Source organism: Camarhynchus parvulus, chromosome 19 (genome assembly GCF_901933205.1).
Source record: "Camarhynchus parvulus chromosome 19, STF_HiC, whole genome shotgun sequence".
Lineage (NCBI taxonomy): Eukaryota > Metazoa > Chordata > Aves > Passeriformes > Thraupidae > Camarhynchus > Camarhynchus parvulus.
The window spans coordinates 3,150,688-3,174,242 of record NC_044589.1 but is presented as its reverse complement, the minus strand read 5'-3'; the positions used below and the strand labels follow the sequence as shown (position 1 = coordinate 3,174,242).

Here is a 23,555-nt window from a genome sequence, read left to right as displayed (position 1 = left end):
CCCAGCCCTGGGCTGATCCCAGCAGGGCAGGGATTGGGATTGCGCCCCTGTGCCCAGGTGAGACCCCACCTACAGAGCTGCCCCAGCCCTGGCCCAGCACAGGCAGGAGCTGGAGCTGCTGGAGGAGCCCAGAGGAGGCTCCAGGATGAGCAGAGGGATGGAGCAGCTCTGCTGGGAGGAAAGGCTGGCACAGCTGGGAATGCTCACCTGGAAAGGAGAAGCTTTGGGGTGAGCTCACTGTGACCTTGCAGGGCCTGAAGGAAGCTGACAGGAAAGATGGGGAGAGAGTTTGGACATGGGATAGAGGGACAGGACACAGGGAATGGCTCCCACTGCCAGAGGGCAGGGCTGGATGGGATATTGGGAATGAGGAATTGTTCCCTGTGAGGGTGGGCAGGCCCTGGCACAGGGTGCCCAGAGCAGCTGGGGCTGCCCCTGGATCCCTGGCAGTGCCCAAGGCCAGGCTGGACAGGGCTGGGAGCAGCCTGGGACAGTGGAAAGGCACTGGGTGGGCTTTAAGGTCTCTCCAACCCCAAACCATTCTGGGATTCCATGATTCCACCTGCTCTGAAGCAAATGGAACAATTTTCCAACACGGATCTTGCCCCTGGGTGGGAAATGCTCCCCACAAGGGCTCAGGTTTCCATCCTGTGCCATCCTGCAAGAGCCCTGTGGCTCCAGAGCCCAGCAGGGGCTGGCTGTGCCCCTGCCCAGGCCACACTCACTGGGTACCCTCACCTGGGTGCCCCAGCTCCCTTTGGTCACAGGTGCCCCCACAGAGACCAGAGACCCCTCCCTGACCCAGGCAAGCACCAACCCAGCGCTCAGGAGATCCTGCGTGGAAGGAATGGGTCCAAGGAGAACTCCAGGTGACACCAGGAACATTTAGGGACAGCCAGCCTGGGCTCAGGAATGCAGGTGATGCTTTGGTGGCCACATCACATCTCCTTCCAGCTTGTGGGGTGAAACTGTTATCCTGGGGAGTGGCAGCAGCAGGGACGGATGGGATAGGAGTTAATCTGTGCCCACCATCGCTCTTGATCTCTCCTTCATTTGCATTTCTTTTAAAAATGGAAGCTTTATTAAAACAGCAGCCTTTTTCTATTAAATGCAGAGGGATGACTGCCTCTGTATCTCAGCAGCAGAGAATCTTTTGAAAATCACTCAAGAGGCGAGGCTCAAACCAGATATTTAATAAGAATCACTTGGAGATCACTTCTTAAAGCAATTAACAGATGATTAGAGATAAGCGAGATGCAACAACGAGACCCAGATCTCAGGCAGATTTCTCCCGGGGTCACCCTGCAGTCACCAACGGTGTCAGGACAGAACAGCAGAGGCAATTCCCACTTTCCAGCTTGATTTTCCTCCTGTTTCCAGCGGTTTGGAAGCTGGAGCAGGGAGAAGGGGCCAACACCTCCCCGGGGCTGTGCCCAGCTGAGGGTCCTGGAGCCCAGGGTTCATCTCCACCTTCCCTTCCTGCTGCTGGCCCGGGGGCTGCTTTTCCTTCTGGAGCACGAAGGAAAGGCAGCTGTGAGCCTGAACATCCCAAGGGATCCCAGGGCTCAGCAGCAGCAGCAGCAGCAGGATCCCCGTGCTGTCCCTGGGTGTCTGTGCCACCTGGCACAGGGACCACAGTGGCACCAGGGACACGCGGCCATCCCAGAGGGACCAGGGACAGGCAGGGACTGGACAGAGCCAGGGACTGGACAGAGCCAGGCCCTCCTGGCAAGGGGCTCAGCACAGCCAGGATGGAGCCCAGGAGCAGCCACACATCCCACCCAGCCCTGCTCTGGGGCTGGGACCTCACCCCACCACGGTGACATGTGACAAAAGCCATCTGCTGCCACCCTGGGCACTGGCAGGGCCCGAGCTGGGCTGAATCACAGCACAGGCAACACCCAGGGGCTGTCTGGCTGCTGATCTTGACCCACATAGTCTCCCCCTGCAATATTTGCTCAGTTTAAGGGTGTTTACCAGCGGGACCGGAGCTGTGGGGTCTCCAAGCCCTCAGGGTGTCCTGGATCACCAGGAAATCGCTTCTCAGAAGGCAGCAACAAAGGCAGGGGCAGCTGGCTCATGCATCCACAGAGTTGTGGTCGTTTCGGGTTTGGAAGTGCTCAAATTTATTACACAAGGGATGATGCAACAGCGAAAAAGAGAGCAAAATTCTACATTGACTCTCTACTCTGCAGGTCAGGACAACTAAGAGGTTTTACTTCATTAAGGAAGGCAGGGGAAAAAATCAGAGACAGCCCCAGTGGTTGAGGGAGCCTTGTAAAGCCTAAATGAACAATCACTCCTAGGTGATGCTAGTTGCTGTAGAAGGAACAATGAAATAGATCTGCTTCTGTTCAATAAATTACTAAAACATCAGTTATAAACCTGCTGCATGGCATTGGAAATTCAGCTCGTTAAACATCCAGGGAGCTTCATCCTGATGCAAATGGAAGACAGGCATGAGTGCTCTGCAGCAAAGGACTCTGTGCACATCCCAGCTTGGGAAACATATTTACACATCCATCTCATATATTAATCTATTTTAGTGCACCCTAGCCAGAGGGCAGCCACAAAGAGGATTATTCTGGGAGAAGGGCAGGAGATGGGCTGGTTTCTCCGCCCTGCTGAGCAAAGCCTGTGCCCACCCACGAGCAGCAATGCTGCAGGATCCTGCTTCCCTTCTGCAGGCAGCCACAGGCAGAGGACTCCCAGGTGGATTTGGCAGCCAAGATTTGGTAGCCAGGATTCCTGTGAGCCAAAATTAAACAAGGTGAGATCTCTCCACCAGAGCAACAAGCCTGAAGTGGCTTCAGGGCCAAGAATTTCAGCCAAGCTGCCATTTGCTGGGGCCTTGGCCTCCCTCCCTGTCCCTTCCCCAGCCCAGGAAGGGCTGCAGTGACACTGGGGGACCCTGGCCAGGCCTGAGCAGGCAGGGCAGGGGTGTCCAAGCCTCAGAGAACATTCCTGCTGTCACCCAGAAGGGCAGGCAGACATCCCAGGTCATTCCCAAGGGAACCCCTTTGGGCTCTCCATGGAGGGAGGTGCTGGAGAGGGGCAAGGGGAGCTCAGGGGGTTTGTTCCACTGCATTGTTTGGGGTAACTTCTGTGATTAGGGGTTAGAAAGATCCCTGGGAGCTGCTGCGGGGTGTTTTGCTTCTCCAAAACTCAGGGAAGGGCTGGATGCAGGGGCAGGAAAGGGAAAAGGGAACAAGGACCCAGCAAAACACCCCATCCTTCAAAATTGGCTCATTTGGGGTTTGGGAACGTTTTCCTCTCCCCAGCTTCTCAGTTTCCACACTTGCCAGGCAGGTCTGGCCAGGGTCATGGTGCAAACCTCCCCAGCCCTTTGGGAGAGCTTGGAGTTGTGTGGGAAAGCAGAAACTCCCTGTCAGTAAATGCTGCCAGGCTGCTCCAGCAGGGAATGGGGCACCTCTTGGAGAGCTGGCCAGAGGGAACAGCAGTTCTGAGCCAGCCCCACACAGCTGGCATCAGCTAGGGGAGACTCACACGTGGTAAAAATAAAGCCACAAGTGCCCATCTGCCCCAGGTCCTGTCCCAGGAGCACGAGGAAAGCTCTGCTTGATATTCCATCCTTTCCAAAGGAGTCCAGGCGGATCAGTCCCCTCGGCCGTGGCTCAAGTCAGACTCCCCTGACTCCTCCAGCCTCTACTTGATGAAGTTTTTAATTGTCCACCTCTGCCCCGTGCAGCTGCGGAGGATCAGGTCAATGCCAGCCATGCCCCTGTTCTCCACCTCCAGGCACCGGCCCGTGCCCTTGTTCAGGATGGCTCCGTTCTGCAGGTGGGGAGATGGGAAAAGATGGAAAAAGGAAGATATTAATTGCCTGGGAAGCAAAGCAGGAGCAGGAGGGCAGCCCTGGGCTGGAAGGGGCACTCAGCTGGGTGGGAATGCAATGCAAATAATAAAATAATTCCCCAAATAAATGAAGTGAGCATCCCCTGTCCCTGACAGCATTCAAGGGACACCTGAAACCTTTAAATCCCACAGCTGCTGGGAGCTGGGACCCTTCTGTAAAAGCTGCATCGTTGTCCTGGGCTGTGAGATGTGTGTGTGCTCTATCCCCATCTGTCAGAGCTGGGGCAGTTCTCTGCTGTCCATGGGGCAGTTTTTTCTTTATCTCTGCCACAGCCAATCCTCCCTCCAGGAGATCTCTGCTGTCCATGGCCACTGAGTGTCCCTGCAGGGCTGATCCAATTCCAGCATCCCATGGGGAGATGCTGCGCCCAGGGGAGGAGCCAAGCATTCCTACCTGGATCCAATCTGAGCCTGGAGCAGCACAGCAGCCTTTGCCCCCTGCATTGCCAGAGGAGCAGCTTTCTGCTGCCCTGCATTGCCAGAGGGAGCCCAGGCCCATCTGCAGCAGCCCTGGAGCTGCAGAGGAAAACTCCCCCCTTGTGCAGGATCCCTGCTGCAGCAGCAGCACAGCTGGCACTGCAGGAGGGCTGAGCCCCCATGGGATGGGGCTGTGCCACCCCTGACACACAGGGGGCAGGGACTGCTCTCACTCTGGCAGTGTTGTTTTGTATTACTGCATTTGTATTTTTATTTTTTAAAATTTTCTTCCCTAATAAAGAACTGTTATTCCTATTCCCATATCTTTACCTGAGGGCTCCTTAGTTTCAAAATTACAATAATTCAGAGGGAGGAGGTTTACATTTTCCATTTAGGGGAGGCTCCTGCCTTCCTTAGCGGACACCTGTCTGTTAAAACCAAGACAGTTATTTACACTCTGCTTTGGGACAAAATGAATTTCACTCTTCATCCCCAAGAAACAAAGGAATCTGGAAGTCATTGGCAGATCAGACATAACCAGATCCACCTTTCTGCTACCAGAAAGGAAAACTTTGATTAGAAATTGTCCTGAAATGCTGCCCTGATCCCTCTTAACCTCCTCCCTCTGCCCCAGGAGCTGGAATTTGCTCTGCCATGGCACCATTTCCCCTTTGTCCCACCCCATCCCAGGGGCTGTGTCCAGCCAGGCCTTGGGACACAGCAGAGGTGTGGCCACATTCCCCCTCACAGAGGAAAGCAAGGCACAACTTCCCAAGGATATTTCTGGGAATGGCAGTGAGGAACCTCAGAGAATGAAAAAACAATTCTTATCTCAATTGCTGCTCCTCTTGTTGCCCACAAGTGGAATGCATTGTGGAAGGTTGTTTACCTGAAGGGAATAGGTAATTGGAGTCTGGTGTGAGTGTTTTGATTCAGTGACCAACTGAATCCAGGTGTGTGTGTCAGGACTGTCATGAGATGAGTGCAGCTGAGTTGAATGTGTGTGCAGGTTCAGTTTTAGATGTAGGGTAATATAATATAGAATAATAGAATAATTATTATATTATTGTATATTATATTACATATATAAATATATATTATATACATATATAATATTATATACAAATATAAATATATTAGACATAATATATTATATATATTATATATAATTATATAATATATAATATATATTATAATATATATTATATACTCTCCATAATAGAATAAAAAATAATAATAATAAAAATAATTTAATAGTAATATAATAATAAAATAAAAATAGAATAATAGAATAAAATAATAATTTTATTATATTACTCTATATTAATAGAATAATAGAATATAATTATTATTTTATTATATTACTCTATTAATTTTTATTATATTATTAATTTAATTTATTATTAATTTTACTTATTATTTATTGATAATAAGTAAATTTAATAATAAATTAAATTAATAATACAATAAAATAATAGCGTAATAGAATAAAATAACAATTAGCTTTCTGATATCCAGGGAGTCAGATGTGTCATTTCCTCCCCTCGCTGGGGGTCACCTGTTCCCATGCAGAGGTGGGACGCCCAGGGCAGCCCCAGACACACCTGGATGAAGCTCCAGCGCTTGTGGAGGCTGCTCTTGACCTTGTCGCAGTCCAGCAGCTGCGGGAAGCGGCTCTTGCCCGTGTCCACCAGGCAGCGCGTGTCGGGCAGCAGCGTGGTGGTGCCCAGGGCCCCCAGGTGCAGGAAGCCCTCCCTGGTGTACCGAGCCAGCTGGGGACACAGAAACGCCTGTCAGCAAATGCCCCAGGCTGCTCCAGCAGGGAGCCTTTTACCAGAGGGAACAGCAAAACACCCCATCCTTCAAACTCCGTTCCTTTGGGGTTTGGGAGCGTCTTCAGTTGTGTGGGAAAGCAGAAATTCCCTGTCAGTAAATGCTGCCAGGTTGCTCCAGCAGGGAATGGGGCACCTCTTGGAGAGCTGGCCAGAGGGAACAGCAGTTCTGAGCCAGCCCCACACAGCTGGGATCAGCTGGGGGAGACTCACACGTGGTAAAAATAAAGCCACAAGTGCCCATCTGCCCCAGGTCCTGTCCCAGGAACACGAGGAAAGCTCTGCTTGATATTCCATCCTTTCCAAAGGAGTCCAGGCCCTCAGCACCCCAGAGCACCAGCACAGAGGGACAGGACAACCCAGAGCCCCTGGGAAGTTCTGTGGGGATGCACAGGGAAAGCAGAGCTGGAAGGAACAAATCCCAACTTTCTGCAGCCTTTTGACCCTGCTTGGATTTGGTTTTTGGAAGGAATAAATCCCAACTTTCTGCAGCCTTTTATCCCTGCTTGGGTTTGGCTTTTTCCAGATGCAGGTGAGCAATTGAGACACAGGAAGGGGAAGGAATAATTCCAAACCTTAAACCCCTCCTGGAGCACACTCCTGCACCCTCCTGGAACACTGTGGGATGGGGCAATGGCTGGTTTTCCTTGGACTCCAGCTGGGTGCGGCAGCCTTGGCTGGGCTGGTGCCTCTGGGTGCCTGGCACAGCCTCCAGGGCTCCAGCCAGGCAGCAGCACCAGCCAGAGGGGCCAGACCTGGGATGGGAGCCTGGACCTGCCCTTGGGAAAAGCCCAGGATTGCAGCTACCCCAGGCATTCCCATGGGATCCAACTGCCCAGGGCTGCCAGGGGCTGGCCAGGCTGGACACTGGGGCTGGGAGCAGCCTGGGACAGTGGGAGGTGTCCCTGCCATGTGGCACTGGATGGGATTTAAGGTCCCTCCAATTCAGACCATTCTGCCAGGGGGAGCAGGATGGGAGCACTGGGCAGGGGTGATGCCCCTGGGGACATCAGGCACACAAAGGACTCCTCCATTTCAAGGAATGCCACCACAGTATTTCCCTAAACACATTTAAATTCTGGAGTAAGAAGAAAGGGAAATCAGTGTCCTGCCTTTTATAGTTCAAGGGAAAGATCTCCACAGCTGCTTATTTAAATTATGAATCAGGCCATTATCCAGCAGACAAATAGGGAGGATTCAGCACGTTAATTAACTGAGCATATCTGTGACCCAGATGCCAGGGAAGAGGCAGTAAATCCCCCTGGGAGTTTGGGTTATCTGGGCTGTAATAATTAAACACTGAACTCAAGTTAAAACAATGTAACAGGGTCAGATTGCAACTCTCGAGCCCAGATGCAGTCAGGGTGCCCGGATCCCTTGGGCTGGGCCTGGCTCTGCTCCCAGGCGCTGCTGGAGTTACAGCCAGAGTGAAAATGTGTGCCAGAGCAGGCCCGGAGCTCCTCACTGCTCCCAGCTGTTCATTCACTGGTGCTCCCCACAGGAGGGGCCAGGGGCAGCCCAAACCCTGATCACAGAGCCATGGAATGGTCTGGGTTGGAAAGGACTTTAAATCCCACCCAGTGCCACCCCTGCCATGGCAGGGACACCTCCCACTGTCCCAGGTGCTCCCAGCCCTGTCCAGCCTGGCCTTGGGCACTGCCAGGGATCCAGGGGCAGCCCCAGCTGCTCTGGGCACCCTGTGCCAGGGCCTGCCCACCCTGCCAGGGAACAATTCCCAATTCCCAATATCCCATCCAGCCCTGCCCTCTGGCAGTGGGAGCCATTCCCTGTGTCCTGTCCCTCCATCCCTTGTCCCCAGTCCCTCTGCAGCTCTCCTGGAGCCCCTTCAGGCCCTGCAAGGGCTCTGAGCTCTCCCTGGAGCTTCTCCTCTCCAGGTGAGCACCCCCAGCTCTCCCAGCCTCTCCTCACAGGACAGGTTAATTCCAAGCCCTAATTCCTCTTTTGTTATTCTGCTCCTCTCCATCTTTAACCAGGGGCCCCGACCCAGCCTGAAACAGGAGAAAAAACAAGGGAAAGACCACAAAGGAAAATAGTTCAGAACTATTCCCAAGCCAAACATTTCAAAGTGGCTCAAACTGAGGAGGTCTTTAAGCCCTTCACCAGTTTGGGTGGCCCAAAGCCACATCCCCAGGCAGAGGCACTGACAGCCCCAGGCCCTGGAGATCCTTCCATACAACCCCATCCAGGAAACTGCACCTGGCCACTTCCCACCTCCAGCTGTCCCTGGGGCAATCCCAGCATCACTGGGGCTGGAAAATCCCTCCCAGCCCATCCAGTCCCAGCTGTGCCTGATGCCCACCTTGTCCCCAGCCCAGAGCTCTGAGCGCCACCTCCAGCCCTTCCTTGGGCACCTCCAGGGATGGATGTCACAGACACATTTTATGAAAAATCCTTTCCTTAGGATTTTTCCTCCTGAGAAGCTGAGAGGCCTCAGGAACAAATGTAAACAATGATTATCTGCTGCTGTGGAGTGCAACAGGTGCATCTGTGATTGGTCTCATGTGGTTGTTTCTAATTAATGGCCAATCACAGTCAGCTGGCTCAGACAGAGAGTCCGAGCCACAAACCTTTGTTATCATTCCATTCCTTTTCTATTCTTAGCCAGCCTTCTGATGAAATCCTTTCTTCTAATCTTTTAGTATAGTTTTAATGTAATATATATCATAAAATAATAACTCAAGCCTTCTGAAACATGGAGTCAGATCCTCGTCTATTCCCTCATCCTCAGACCCCTGTGATCATGGTCACAGATGGAGACTCTACTTCCAATGCCTGGCCACCCTTTCCATTGGGAAATTTCCCCCAAATCCCCCCTGAGGCTGCCCTGGCCCAGCCTGAGGCCGTTCCCTCTGCTCCTGTCCCTGTTCCCTGGAGCACAGCCCGACCCCCCCGGCTGTCCCCTCCTGGCAGGAGCTGTGCAGAGCCACAAGGGCCCCCTGAGCCTCCTTTGCTCCAGGCTGAGCCCCTTCCCAGCTCCCTCAGCTGCCCCAGGGCTGGGGCTGATCCCCCCTGGCAAAGCTGCACCTCCAATCCATCTCCTGTGCCTGTGATTTCTGGCTGGCTGCATCTCAGGGATGGCAGAAAGTTAATTAGACATCCCAGCACCTGGGAAATAAGAGCCTTGATGACCTTCATTGACTCTATTGGAAAATAATTTCGGCTTGTTTAGCTTCCCTTCTGCTCTGAGCAGAACATCAATTAGCAGCCATCAGTAAAATGTTCAGGATTTGCCTTTTACCACAATTTAATCTGATTAAAGGGTGCTGTTTCGTCACCCCTGCTCCTGCCGTGTCCCCCATGAGCTCAGTATTGATGGCTTTGTCCTCAACTTCTGCTGCTTAAATGGGCAAAACATATTTTATCCTATAATTAAATGAAATGCTCTGCTGGATGAACATTATCTTAAGTTTTATAGCATTATAGTGCTTTCTATCACCTTAATATATCACCATAGCTGTGTCACTGCAATGAGCTATGGCTGCATTATTAGTGCAATACATCATTACAGCAAGGTGCTTCCATGAGGGATTGCCTCAAAGATGAAGCCATCAAGCAGCAAAAAAACCCATCAGCAGCCTCAATATAATTACAGGATAAAAGGATGATGATGGAGTCTCATCATTATTTGACCTGGAAGTGAATGGAAGCAGAGAGAACAGAAAGCTGAAGGGAAAAGAAGAGAAAAATCCCCAAAATTTTACTCAGTGAGGGATGGGTGAGTAAAGGCAAAATCTCAGCTGCATTCAGAGCCACCACCCTGAACTGCATCCTGGGCAGTCACAGGAGAGAGCAGAAATTGGGGATAGGACACAAAGTGTCCTGGATGGCCCAAATCCCTCCTGGCAGACCCAACATTCCCTCTCTCCCACCCACAGGCACAGGGCTGGGCTGGGACTGGATTTAGGAACAGGGAGAGCTTCCAAGGAGATCCCAGCACCCTGGTGTGGCAGCAGCAGGAGGCACCACAGCCCCCCTGTCCTGGGAGGTGGCAGTGCCAGCAGGGACCCCACACCTGCCCCGCTCTCACTGTTGCCAAGGCTGGCAGTGAAATAATTTATTTCTTCTGAAATAAGGAATGTCTGGGATGTCAGAATGTCCAGGATGGGCCCCAGGATGAAGGAGAGAAGGGGGATTTTAGGACACCACATGTGCTTTGGGGTGTGAGCAACTCCAAAGGAGCTCAACAACTCATTGAGGGGTTCCATACACATACAAATAAATAAAAATTAAACATCTATATATATATATATAAAAATATAAACCAGAGTTTCCATTACTTCTAATTTCATTCCCAGCCATAAATTACAACCCGCAGCCCATTAATTAAACAGTTGTATGGAAAGCCCAATTTCCTTCATGGTGCCACAAAGGCCATTTCAAAGCTTCTGCACTCGCTGATAGCTGCTGAAAACCAGCATTTTCCAGGAGTTTCGCTAATTGGATGTATCAGGAAACACAGGAACTGCCAAGAACTGGCTCTCAGCTGAAGAGGGAAGGGACACTGAGGAGAGGGAAGACCAGGAAGGATGAAATGGGCAAGCTCCAGGCAGCCAGCAAAATTTGACTTCAGAACTCAAGTAGGGAAAGAAAACATTATCAAGCTTCATCTCAATAACACTGAGAGAAAAATAAATAACCTGTTCTCAGCCATTCACCCTAAAGCCCAGGGCGAGCAGGCAATGGCAGCCCAGTCCAGTTTCTCACACAATAATGCACTTAGAGGCTCAGATTTCCAGCCACAAAGTGCAAAAGGCACTTGGTGCCATTTAAGAGAAAAATGGGGTTTTTGTGCAAGAGCAGGTTCTGTTTAGCAGGGACTGATCTTTGTTTAAGGCCAGGGAACACAAATTGGGATTTCCTCCACCCCACAGCTGGTTCCCAGCTCAGGTGAGCTCTGGGATCCCTCAGTCCAGGCTGACTGTGGAGTGGGAACAGGATTTTTATGTTTTCCCATTTCTTGAACTGCACATTTTTTAGCTGAAAATGAACCTCCTCGAGCCTGCTGGGCCCCAGATGCTCCAAAACTTTTGGAGAGGCAAAAGGAGTGCTGGAAAACAAATTCCAGCCAAGCTGAAATGGCTCATTACCACAGCACTAATTATTTTCTTTACCCCATTAGTCTGGGTTTATTCTGCTGGTGGAACAGAAGTAATCCCACAATGGGTTGGGTTGGAAGGGACCTCAAAGATAATTTAATTCCAGCCTTCCATCCAACTCGGCCTTAGGAAGGAAACTCTCAGATTGTGTCCATGATTATTGCTATTTGCCTTTGTCTGGAAGATTTTATTTTAAACAACAAATTTAATTTTTTTTTTGGTTTCAAACTGCAAAAATCCCAACTTTCCAACATTTTCAATTCACAAAGGTTTCCAGCTCCTTTCAAGGCTTTTCCTTGCAGCTCTGGTAGGATGATGGGAATCCAGAAAATACACAGCAGGAGCAGCTGGAAAAACCCCCTGTGATTCCTGTGTTATAGGAGCTGCTTTGAGTTAGGTCTCATAAGCTCTCAGAGGTCTATAACACACTCAAGATAGCTCAGCTACCCTTGGAGGCATAAAAATCAGTAGGATGGTTTCTGTTGCAGTGTATAAACCAAAAAAGTTCAATAAAAGGCAAAATAACAACCAGAGAAAAACCCAACTAGGTGCTAGAAGTTCTTGCTCTTAGTAAAACACCTTACAAAAGTGATTCATTTCTTTATTCACTTCTTTTTCTGGTAAATTGCCTAAGCAAGACTTCTTAGCTTCTGTCCAATTAGCTATCCTTGAGTTTGAGGTGAAGTCCCCTGAGCCTATGAAGTGGCTTTTTCACCTAATCAAAAAGAGAAATTTCTGAGCCTTTTAAGGAGACAAAAGATAATTTTATCACTCCCTCAACACAAAGCACATTCCTATATGCCCGAGGTGTTTTTAACCCTGGAGAGCAAAGGCAGTGCCAGCCTGTTCCAGATTGCAAGGCAAGGTGTTTTCCATTACCATCTGTATGGCAGTTGTCTTTTGTCAAGTGGGCAGTTTGCCTTATCTCTCTCTCTGAGTGACTACATTCACACCTCCCTGGGGAGGGGACATCTGCTGATAACAGCTATTGAATGTCACTGCATGGCTGATAAGAACTACAGCATCCCATTGGGAGATGTCCGCCCAGAGGGAGGAGCCAAGCATTCCTACGTGGATATAATGTGGAGATTCTGGAACACCAGCACGGCTTCTCCACTGGATTTCCCAGAGGAACAGCAGCTGCCTCTTCTTCCACTGGATCTTCAGAGGCAGAATACATCCTTCTCTACAGGATCCCTGCTCCAACAGAACCACACCTGTCATTGCAGGAGGGCTGAGCCACAATTCCAATGGGGCTGCTGCCAACACCCTGACCCACAGGGTGTCAGCTTGGGTTCTGACTCTGGCAGTGTTGTTCTAGTGGACTGCATTGTTTATTTTATCCTTTTTTTTTTTTTTCTTCCCTATTAAAGAACTGTTATTTCCTGCTCCCATATCTTTGCCTGAGAGCCCCTTCATTTAAAATTTATAGCAATTCGGAGGGGTGGGGAGGGTTTGCATTCTCCATTTCAGGGGAGGCTCCTGCCTTCCTTAGCAGACTCCTGTCTTTCCAAATCAAGGCACAGCCTCACCTGGGGGCCCCAGCCATGGCACGGGTACAGGATCGCTGTGTGGTTCTCCTGTGGGCCCTGGTCCAGGCACACATCCTTGGCCTTGTTGTTCCGCAGCTGCCAGGGGAAAAAGGGGCACAGTTAAGGGACAAAAGGGGCAGAGTTATGGCAGGAAAAGGGCAGAGATAAGGCACAAGAAATGGCAGAATTATGGCAGAAAAAGGGCAAAGTTATGACACAAAAAGGGGCAGAATTAAGGCACCAAAAAGGGCAGAGTTATGGCACAGAAGGGGCAGAGTTATGGCACAAAAAAGACAGAGTTGAGGCAGAAAAGGGGCAAAGTTGTGGCACAAAAGGGGCAGAGTTAAGGCATAAAAAGGGCAGAGTTATGGCAGGAAGAGGGCAGAGATAAGGCACAAAAATGGCAGAATTATGGCAGAAAAAGAGCAAAGTTATGGCACAAAAAGGGGCAGAGTTATGGCACAGAAGGAGCAGAGTTATGGCACAAAAATGTGGCAGAATTATGGCAGAAAAAGGGCAGAGTTAAGGCAAAAAATGGCAGAATTATGGCAGAAGAAGAGGCAAAGTTGTGGCACAAAAGGGGCAGAGTTAAGGGACAAAAGGGGCACGGTTATGGCAGGAAAAGGGCAGAGATAAGGCACAACAAATGGCAGAATTATGGCAGAAAAAGAGCAAAGTTATGACACAAAAAGGGGCAGAATTAAGGCACCAAAAGGGCAGAGTTATGGCACAGAAGGGGCAGAGTTATGGCACAAAAATGTGGCAGAATTATGGCAGAAAAAGGGCAGAGTTATGGCACAAAAAGGGCAGAGTTAAGGCATAAAAAATGTCAGAATTTTGGCAAAAAAGGGCAAAGTTATGGTACAAAAGAGGTAGAGTTAAGGCAAAAAATGGCAGAATTATGGCAGAAAAAGAGGCAAAGTTATGGCACAAAAGGGGCACAGTTAAGGCACAAAAAATACAGAGTTAAGGCAGAAAAGGGGCAAAGTTGTGACACAAAAGGGGCAGAGTTAAGGCATAAAAGGGACAGGGTTATGGCAGAAAAAGGGCAGAGTTATGGCAGGAAGAGGGCAGAGATAAGGCACAAAAATGGCAGAATTATGGCACAAAAACGAGCAAAGTTATGGCACAGAAGAGGCAGAGTTAAGGCATAAAAGGGGCAGAGTTATGGCAGGAAAAGGGCAGAGTTATGGTAGAAAAATTGTCAGAATTATGGCAGAAAAGGTGCGAAGTTATGGCACAAAAAGGGGCAGAGTTAAGGCCCTCTCTATCAGAGAGAAGCAGGAAATGGATGCTCAGCCCTCTCTATCCTCTCTGGCTCTCACTGCTGTGTCACCAGGAATAATCAGGCAAGGAAAACTTGCAGAGCATTAAACCTTTCTTTAAATCCAAGCCTAATAATTGGTTTTGTAAAATAATCCCCATTCCAAGGAGCAGCATCCCTGGCCACAGCTGGCTCTGTGTTTGGTCATGCGGGGTGGGGACAAACCCAGGTTTAGGCTGCCAGAAATCAATGCAGAATCCCTCAGATTTCAGTGAAATCTCAGAGTGCTCAACAAGGCAGGGAAAAAATCCCAACTGGAACAAGGATCACCTTGGAAGCATCACATCCTTGTTCCAGCTGGGCTTTTTTCCAGCCCAAACCATTCTGAAATTTCATTTTCTATGAAAATAGAAATTCTGGGGAGGTTTTAGCTTGAAGGCCTTAAGTAACTTTGATATCAATTTTTTCCTGAGATGAATAAAAATGAATAACCCATCTGGGGTGCCCAGGCTTCGAGGAGCCTGTTCCAAGTGCCACCACTCCATCAATTCCACTGCAGCAGAGTATTTGTTATTAGTTCCCATAAATGACTCTTTCTATATTCCCAGAATGGTTTCAAAGCCAGCAGAGATTGAATTAAGTCCCCTTATTTTATCTTGTCCTTAAGCTGTTGTGACAAGGCACTGAATCCTCCAGAGACCTTGTCAAGGAATTAGGCTGAGTTCAAGTCTCAGGGTTTTAGAAGATGCCTGTGTATTAAAAATACAAATACAGCTGCTTAATCCATGGAGTCAATGGGAAATATGGATAATTTCTGTCAATTCACTAAATGATGTATTAACATCTTTTACTTTATACAGTCTTCAAGATCAGCAACAAATCCCCAAACCAGTTTTTAGAAGAAACTGGGAGCAGAATTATGCAAATTTAGATAATTACATGGAAAAAGACAGTTTTGATTCAGACTCCTCTCCTTTGGGGCTGTTTCTCATCAGGGAGTGTAAATATTAGCAGGCTGAGCTAAGGGACTAAATTACCTCTCCATAAGCAATGGTGTTGTTGTATCTCCTCATTTCTGGATAAACATGGTCCAGGTACCACTGGAAATTTTTACACTTCAGGCTCTTCCTCAAGGCTTTCCTCTCAGAAACATCACCAATGTCAATCCCTGGATTCTGAAAAACAACAACAGGACATCACTGAATGGTCACACTTCCCAAAAAAAGTACAATGCAATTATTTCCCTGAGCTTTGAGATCTTTCAAAGCTGCCTGGGCACTGCCTGTGGTTGAGTAATTCCAGGAATTCTGGGATGTCCAGGGCTGAAACCATCAGAAGGAAGATGTGGCTTCCAGAGGGGGACACCAAATTCTCTGCTGGGTTTTGAGGCCCCTTGCAATGGCCATGGGCTGATGCTGGACAGGCCCTCAGGGATAATTTACAAAAGAGGAGCCAAAGGGAGAAGAAAAGGTTTGGAGGAAGGTTGGGAAGTGCAGTGAAACTGGGGAGTCCTCCTAATTCTCCTGGGTTTGGATCCATCTGACAAAGACTGATCTGTACTTTTAAACAAGGTATTTTAAAAAATTTCTCCTCCTGTTTGGGTTCTGAGGCACAGGTTTAGCAGCAAGTGGATATCAGGATCTAAAAGGTGGAAATGCAAACCCTGGCTGGGCACTGAGCACCAAACCCATCCCTGACCCCACTGAGACACAGCCCAGAGGAAGGGAGGGGTAAAAGGTGTAAAATAAATGGGAAAAGAATGAAGGAAAGAGAGAAAGGTTCAAGATTCAAATATAGCACAGGCAGAGAGTTGAGAATAAAGGATAAAAATTGCATGAGAAGAAAAGCTGAGGCTGAAGCTCAGCAGAAGCTCTTGGCAGTTTGGGCAATTCCAGGGTGGAATGGTCTCCCTGGAGAGCCCCCTGCTCTGCAGACACAGCTGGGCCTGGGCAATAACCCAGCAGGGGCTGGAGCAGGGCTGGAGAGCTCCCCCCTGTTCCACCCTGGGAGCCAAAGGAGGCACAGCAGCCCCTTCCCCCTGCACTGCCCGGGCTCCCCCTCTGCTCCAGCTCCTGCTCTTGTCTTCCCAGAGATCATTAAACACAACTGGGAAAGCAATTTTCCATTACAATGCTTGTAATGATCTCCTAATGAATTATTCACTCTGCTTTAGAAGAGACACCGTTTCAGCGTGCCCCTGGTAGCTGAGAGGTAAAAATAAAGATGATTCAGTGGAGGGAGGCAGGACAGGCTGAGATCTGGGTGGGGGAGAGGTGGGGCTCAGAGCAGCCAGGCAGCACCTGGGATGGGCAGGGCTTTGCCTTGGCATCCCAAAATAACCCAGCACACAGCCCGAAAACCTCCCCCTCCCAACAAGGCTTCCCTCAAATTAAATCTTGATTTGATTGGGAAAAGACCAGTATAAAAACCTCAAATGGATTTTTGGGAGCCCAGACCTATGGGGAATACATAAAAATCTCAAGTTGATTTTGGGTCACCCAGGCCTGTTCCCACCCCCAGTGCTGATCCATGTGATGCTGCCTTTTCCAAGCTCCACAGGATGGATTTTAATCCTTTCTGCAATGCTCCCAATCTGTTCCTGAGCAGGAGGATGATGCCTCGCCTCTAAAAAGGAATCAGCCCAAGGATCAGGATTTCTGATCCTGAGCATTTGGATTTTGAAGCCTCTTTTTAAGATCCCCAAATTCCCTCAGACCTGGAGGCAGCTGCCCCTGGAGTGATGCCTGTCAGAGCCAGAGCCCTACTGCAGCTCCCTGGGAAAGCACCTTTCCCCTTTCCTTTCCTTTCCTTTCCTTTCCTTTCCTTTCCTTTCCTTTCCTTTCCTTTCCTTTCCTTTCCTTTCCTTTCCTTTCCTTTCCTTTCCTTTCCTTTCCTTTCCTTTCCTTTCCTTTCCTTTCCTTTCCCTTCCTTTCCCCTTTCCTTTCCCCTTTCCTTTCCCCTTTCCTTTCCCCTTTCCTTTCCCCTTTCCTTTCCCTTTCCTTTCCCCTTTCCTTTCCCCTTTCCTTTCCCCTTTCCTTTCCCCTTTCCTTTCCCCTTTCCTTTCCCCTTTCCTTTCCCCTTTCCTTTCCTTTCCTTTCCTTTCCTTTCCTTTCCCCTTTCCTTCTCTATTCCTGTATTCCCCCCACCCCCAGGACCACAAACCTGCAGCTCCTGGCCCTTCCCAGGCTGTTACCCTGGGAATTTAGCACAAAGCTGTGGCTGCTGTGCCCCCAATGCCAGCAGCCCCTTTGCTCAGCAAGCTGCAGCAGCAGCTCAGGGTTTTGTGCTTCCCTGTTTTCCCAGAGTCCTGCAGCAGACGCCAGCTGGGGGTGCTCCCTCAGCAGCTCCAGGGCTCAGCAGCTCTTTGAGGAATATTTTGTGTTCATTTTTAGCACCAAGGGGTGGCTGGACACTTGTGGCACCAGTCTGACCTCCCAGGGAAGCTGGGCAGCCCCCAGTGCTCGTTCACCTGCTCATCCCACCCATGACCCAGGAGCATCACTGCCTCCCCATGCCCACCTCCCTGCTCCCCCCTGGCAGTGCCAGTGCAGGAATGGGCATTGATCCTGCAGGGTTTGGAGCCAGGAACCAGGAGATGCTCTTGGCTTCCAAGATCAGACACAGCCTGCAGGGAGGGCAGAGCCCCAGCAGCAGCCCTGGACCTGCAGAAATCCCTCCTGGAGCCTTTCCCAAAATGCAGGGAGTGATCCCTGTGCAGGATGTGTGCCTGGACATGCTCACCTGGTGGCACCTCGTGGTTTCCCAAAGATTCACCAAGCTGTGAGGTGGATTTATGTGGCATATGGCACGTTATGGCACCAAAATTATGGCACCAAAATTAATGTGTCAGATCCAAGAAAACCTGACCATTTCTGGGCAGAAAGCAAAGGAACCACCAAAGCTCTATAAGGGGAAGGTTTAAGAGCAAGGGTATCCTTTCTGTGAGGCACCAACCTGCAATCCTTTACCTTTAACCTTTCCAGCACTGGGAAAACAAACAGCCCCAGCTCCTGGGGAGCTCTGCAAGGGATCAGCGTCCATGAACTGGGAACCTCAGCTGGGCTGGAAGCGACACAGGAATAAACCTGAGGCACTCACAGTGTCACAGACACATTTTATGAAAAATCCTTTCTTTAGGATTTTTCCTCCTGAGAGGCTGAGAGGCCTCAGGAACAAAATGTAAACATTGATTATCTGCTGCTGTGGAATGCAACAGGTGCATCTGTGATTGGTCTCATGTGGTTGTTTCTAATTAATGGCCAATCACAGTCAGCTGGCTTGGACTCTCTGAGCCACAAGCCTTTGTTATTCATTCTTTCTTTTTCTATTCTTAGCCAGCCTTCTGATGAAATCCTTTCTTCTATTCTTTAAGTATAGCTTTAGTGTAATACATATCATAAAATAATAAATCAGCCTTCTGAAACATGGAGTGAGATCCTCGTCTCTTCCCTCATCCTCGGCCCCCTGTGAACACGGTCACACATTGCTGACTGCCATCAATAACCTGTCTGCAGACAGGCTCCACCTGCAGAGCAGTGTCAGCACATCCCCTCACGCTGGGGAAACACCCAGGGGGGAGATAAACACCACAGTCCAGGTTTAGTTCTTAGAACCACACTGGAAAGGCTGTGGGAGCAGCAGGAATCCCTGCCCAGCCTGCAGCTCGTGGGGCCTCTCCCTCAAAGCCGCTGTTCCGGGCTGTTTAGTGGAAGAGTCAGGAAGTAGTTTAGTGAAAAATGCCAGCTTTGGGAGTTGGAGATGAGGGTTTGAATCCTTTCTTCCTCAGATAGGATGGTGGCGTAACTCTAAGAAGGGGTTTAGTCTTCAATCTTTGGCTTACAAGACCAATGTTTTTATAAACTATTAGAGTTAATTAGAGTTTGAGTCATTTATTCTCTAGGGCGGCCGCAAGGGGGAATAAAACTAGGATGATTGTGAAGTAGGATTGTGGGAGCTCTGCTGGGGCTGACACCGGGGGATAGGGCTGAGCTTAGGGACAGGAGCTGCTCCAGAATCCAGGTTTTAAGCAGCAGGGCAGGCTGTACCTCCAGGGGCAGGTTCCAGGCGATGTAGACGTGCCACTTGTAGTCGTCCATCCAGACCTCGGCCACGCGCAGCGCATTGCGCTTGGTGTAGAAGCCGATGTTGTTGTTGTAGGGCTTCTTCTTGCGCTCGATGTGCGCCACCCTGGAGCAGGGCAGCACCTCCATGCTGCCCCCACACAGCCACACCTGCAACACAGCCACCACAGCCCCTCAGCACGGGCACCCAGGTGTCCTGCTTTAGGGCAAATCTGGGAGAAAACCTCCAAAGGGGGCCCCTCTAGAAAGCAAACCCACACAGCCCTCCCCCAGGAAGGATTCCTCAGAGAGAAGTGGAAAGAACCTGTTTATTTAACAGGCACAGCACCCCCAGCACACAAAATGAACAATACCGGATGACAACATGTCAGGACCCAGGAAACTCCTCTGGCTGCCCTGGAGGACTCCAGACCCTGCCAAGGGGCTCAGAGACCTTGGCACAGAGCCCAAGACCCCTGTGCCTTTGATCTTGACCCATGGAAAAACAATTACCAACCCTTATATGAAGAATTACAAGTCAAGATAGTTTAAGTAGAATAATAGTTTATCTCAGGGTGAAAAAATAAATCTTTGGAGTTTTTAGTTCAGGAGGCAATATGGAGGAATCTGGGTGTATTCTGTCTTTCTCCTTCTTCTTGGCCTCCATCTTCTGCTGTGATGGTGGCACTTTTAGATTGGTTTAGAATAGAAACTCACTGTCTAACATAGGTGATAGGTATTGGGAAGTTATGGTAAATAATGCACACGTAGTTTTTAGTATAAAAAGACAACACCACCTCTGGGGCGGGCAGTGTGCCACAACCCGACCTGACAGACAGACCTGCAGCGAGTCAGAGAAAGAATGGTATAGATAAGAAATAATAAACAACCTTGAGAACGAGAACAAAAGAATCCTGACTCCTTCATCGACTGCTGGGCTGGGAAAAAGAAACTTGTACATATCTCAGAGTCACTCTGGCCAGCAGAGATTCTGAGAACAACACTCTGTCACCGCTCTGGAAAAAGATGACAAATTCAGAAAGTCTCTCTCGGGGGTGGTCGCTCTGTTCTCAGTCCCTCCTGTGCTGGGGCAGCTGCTGCAGCCACAAGGTGCAAACTCTCGGTGTTCCCAGGCCCCAGTCTGGAGCAGGTTTGAATGGTTCCAAAAAAGGGAAAGGAGAAACAGTCCAGGGAAAATCTGGGCTGCTTAGCTAAACTAACTAATGAGCAGAAGGAAAAGCAAGAGCAAAGTAGGTGCAAAGCAGGAGCAAGAGCAAAGCGAAAAGCAAAAGCAGCACCATGTACTGCCCTGTCTGTGTGTCCCTGTTATCACCCAGGCTGATAACAAAACTGTGAAAAGTGCATATGATATGGCTCCACGCAGATATTTACAATATGTATTTTGTTGTATTGATTAGTGGTGCTGTATTAACATTTTAATAGTATGGTAAATGTAGTTTTGTAGTTAAAATGTAACTTTTGTAGTTAAAATAGAAACTATGTATGTGGGATATTTTTTTTTAAGAAAGGAGTGAGGTACTTGTGCCAGATAGCAGCCACAGGACACCTAAATCTTTCAGAGAAAGAGAATTTATTGCTCCATTATCAGAAGAAATGAACTTCTTCCTGCCTTGCTCAGCCCTGAAGATGCCGTCAGGATTCAGAGGAAGAAGCTGACACTGCCCAGACAGAATCCTGTGTTTGAGTGGAATTTATGCATCATGTATGAGGTGTATGAATATGCAACAGGCTGTTCCTTTTAAGGGTTAATCCTCTGTTAACACGTGTCCTTTTTTGGGCTTATTTTGCCCAGAAAAAGGTACCCAGACTGTCTGTAACTCTTTGTTTCTATTGTCTCGTATTGTCCTAATCTCAATTGTTCAAATTTTTATTACTCTAATTATATTGCTGTTTTTATAAGCATTTTATTACTATTAAACTTTTAAAATTTTAAAAACAAGTGATTGGCGTTTTTCACAAAAACAAAACGAAACTTCGCTCCTCAGAGCCAGTCTTGAAGGCACAGAACATAATAAACAGAACACACAAATGGGGATACAAGCATCATAACGTCACCCTAGGACACCAGGGCAGGGGGAGAAAGGAGTTCTGAGCTCTCCACGTTATCTCATGATCCTGTATCTCAACCTGGTAGCAGAGCCCACGTCCAGGTGTGGTCTCTGCCCAGCACTGACACACACAGGGGCGTTTGTGGGGTTGGAACTGCAGGATCTTTATGTCCCTTCCAAGCCAAACCACCCTTGGATTAACCTGTGCCCAAAGCTTTAGGGGGATCAGGTCTCTTCCTCACCTGGTGAAAGATTCAGTGCTGTGTTTCCCCCCAAATAAAAAGCATCAGTGACTGGAATAGCTCAAACAATTCCAGACCCCCTCCTGCAGAAGGGATGAATCAGTGAAACATATGGCAGGGACAGATTTCTCCCACTTGAAAATGTTTGTTCATTACTGTTCTTTCACGTGCTGCTTCAAATTCCCTTAAATTGCAGTTTACAAGTTAATAAAATCCTGTAAGACCCTCTTTTGATCTCACACAGGGGATTTGCAGGAAGACTTGCCATACCTGCCTGTTTGTCACCAGCAAGAAGTTTTTACCTTCCAGACATGACTCCAGGCCCTGGGCAGTCCCTCCAAAGCCCCATTCCAAGCAGGCTGCTCTGCACGATCATTCTGCACAATTACTGGAACCCCCAGCGTTTCTGGGATCCCTTCCAGCCTCACCACCTCTCCTCCCACCTGTGGGCCATAATTTTCAGGGAGCCTGCTGGATTCCCCCTTCCAGCAGCACCAGGAGCCCCCAGCCTGGAGCAGTGCCTGGTGTCACCTCCCAGGGTGGCTTTGGCCCCTCCAGGGCGGGCACATGCCCAGGGGACAGCAGAGATGTAGGAATGTGCTCCTTGTTGGTGGAGTGACCAAACTATCCTTTGTCTCCTTAAAAAGGAAAAAAGCCCAGAAGTTTCTCTCCTCAATTAGGTGAAAAGACAGCTCATAGGACCTGGGGGACTTCACCTCAAACTTAAGGATAGGCAACTGGACAGGAGCCAAAAAGTCCCACCTGAGCAATTCACTAGATAAAGAGAACAAAATGAAATAACTGCTTTTGTGAGATGTTTTACCAAAAGCAAGAACTCCTTGCACCTGGCTCGTTTTTTCTCTGTAAAGAGTTTTGTTATTTTTGCCTTTTATTAAAACTTTTCTGTTTCCAACACTACCACAGAAGCCATCCTGCTGATTTTATGCCTTCCAAAGTAGTTGAGCTATCTTGGGTGTGATATAGATCTCCAAGAGCTTATGAGACCTGGCTCAAAAAAAACATGTATCACAGAGGGGTGACACAGCCAGGGGACACCTTCCCTTGGGATACCCCTGCTCCTCAGGCTGTTCCCACCTGGATTGCTGCACAACAAAAACCTGAGTGTGAAAAATGCCTATTTTATGTTGGCTTTTCTCAAATATTCGAATGAATATTATATGTGTTGTGTTAGAATGTTATGCTGTATTAATTCTCCTAAGTAGTGTGTTGAATATAGTTTTAGGTTATAACATAATGTTAAAATAGAAACTATGCTATGTAAGATACTTTTTTTAAAGAAAGGACTTGCAGTGAGATAGCAGCCACAGGACACCTAAATATTTCAGAGAAAGAGAATTTATTCCTCCATTATTAGAAGAAATGAACTTCTTCCTGCCTTGCTCAGCCCTGAAGATGCCATCAGGATTCAGAGGAAGAAGCTGACACTGCCCAGACAGAATCCTGTGTTTGAATGGAATTTATGCATCATGGATGAGGTGTATGAATATGCAACAGGCTGTCGCCTTTAAGGGTTAATCCTCTGTTAATGTGGGTCCTTTTTTGGGCTTATGCTGCCCAGAAAGAGGTACCCAGACTGTCCCTAACTCTTTGTTTCTATTGTCTCATATTGTCCTAATCCAAACTGTCCAAATTCTTATTACTCTAATTATATTGCTATTTTTATAAGCATTTTATCATTAAACTTTTAAAATTTAAAAAGAACAAGTGATTGGCGTTTTTCACACTGAGCCTGTTGTATCAGCTGCTGCATAAACGTGCAGAAAAAAATCCCATTGTACTCCTGCTCTGTCATTTGACCTCTCAGAACACTTTAAAGACAATTTCATGCCCCAGAGAGGACTCAGAGCTGGTCTCTCAGACAGGGACCTGCCTGTGCCTCCCTTCCTCCCACCCCAGCCATCTCAACCAGGTCCACTCAAGGTTTGCCACAGGCCACAGGCAAAGCAAATCAGAGCTGAACCAGGCAACCCCACAGACAAACAGATATATTTTTAAAGGAATATTCCTAAGGCAGAAACTGCCTGTGTTTCTTGCCTGCTCAGTTCTTTAATTTCTCAACATCTTGGTGAAACAGAGGAAGGAGCTCTGCCCTTAGGTGCTCCCAAGGCTGCTGGGCTCAACCTCT

At 48.7% G+C, this 23,555-nt stretch overlaps 1 protein-coding gene across 1 annotated transcript in view; it reads right to left on the bottom strand.

Annotated features, from left to right (window-relative positions):
* Positions 1-1,178: 1,178 nt before the first annotated feature.
* LOC115911568 (polypeptide N-acetylgalactosaminyltransferase 17) overlaps positions 1,179-23,555 on the bottom strand; it is an 89,423-nt gene continuing 67,046 nt past the window's right edge. Inside the window, exons 2-6 of the mRNA XM_030962636.1 lie at positions 19,084-19,269; positions 15,076-15,213; positions 12,775-12,870; positions 5,898-6,065; positions 1,179-3,795 (exon numbers count right to left, since the gene is read on the bottom strand). Of these exons, the coding sequence (XP_030818496.1) occupies positions 3,667-3,795; positions 5,898-6,065; positions 12,775-12,870; positions 15,076-15,213; positions 19,084-19,269 (717 nt within the window). The 3' untranslated portion in view covers positions 1,179-3,666. The remainder of the gene's footprint in view (positions 3,796-5,897; positions 6,066-12,774; positions 12,871-15,075; positions 15,214-19,083; positions 19,270-23,555) is intronic.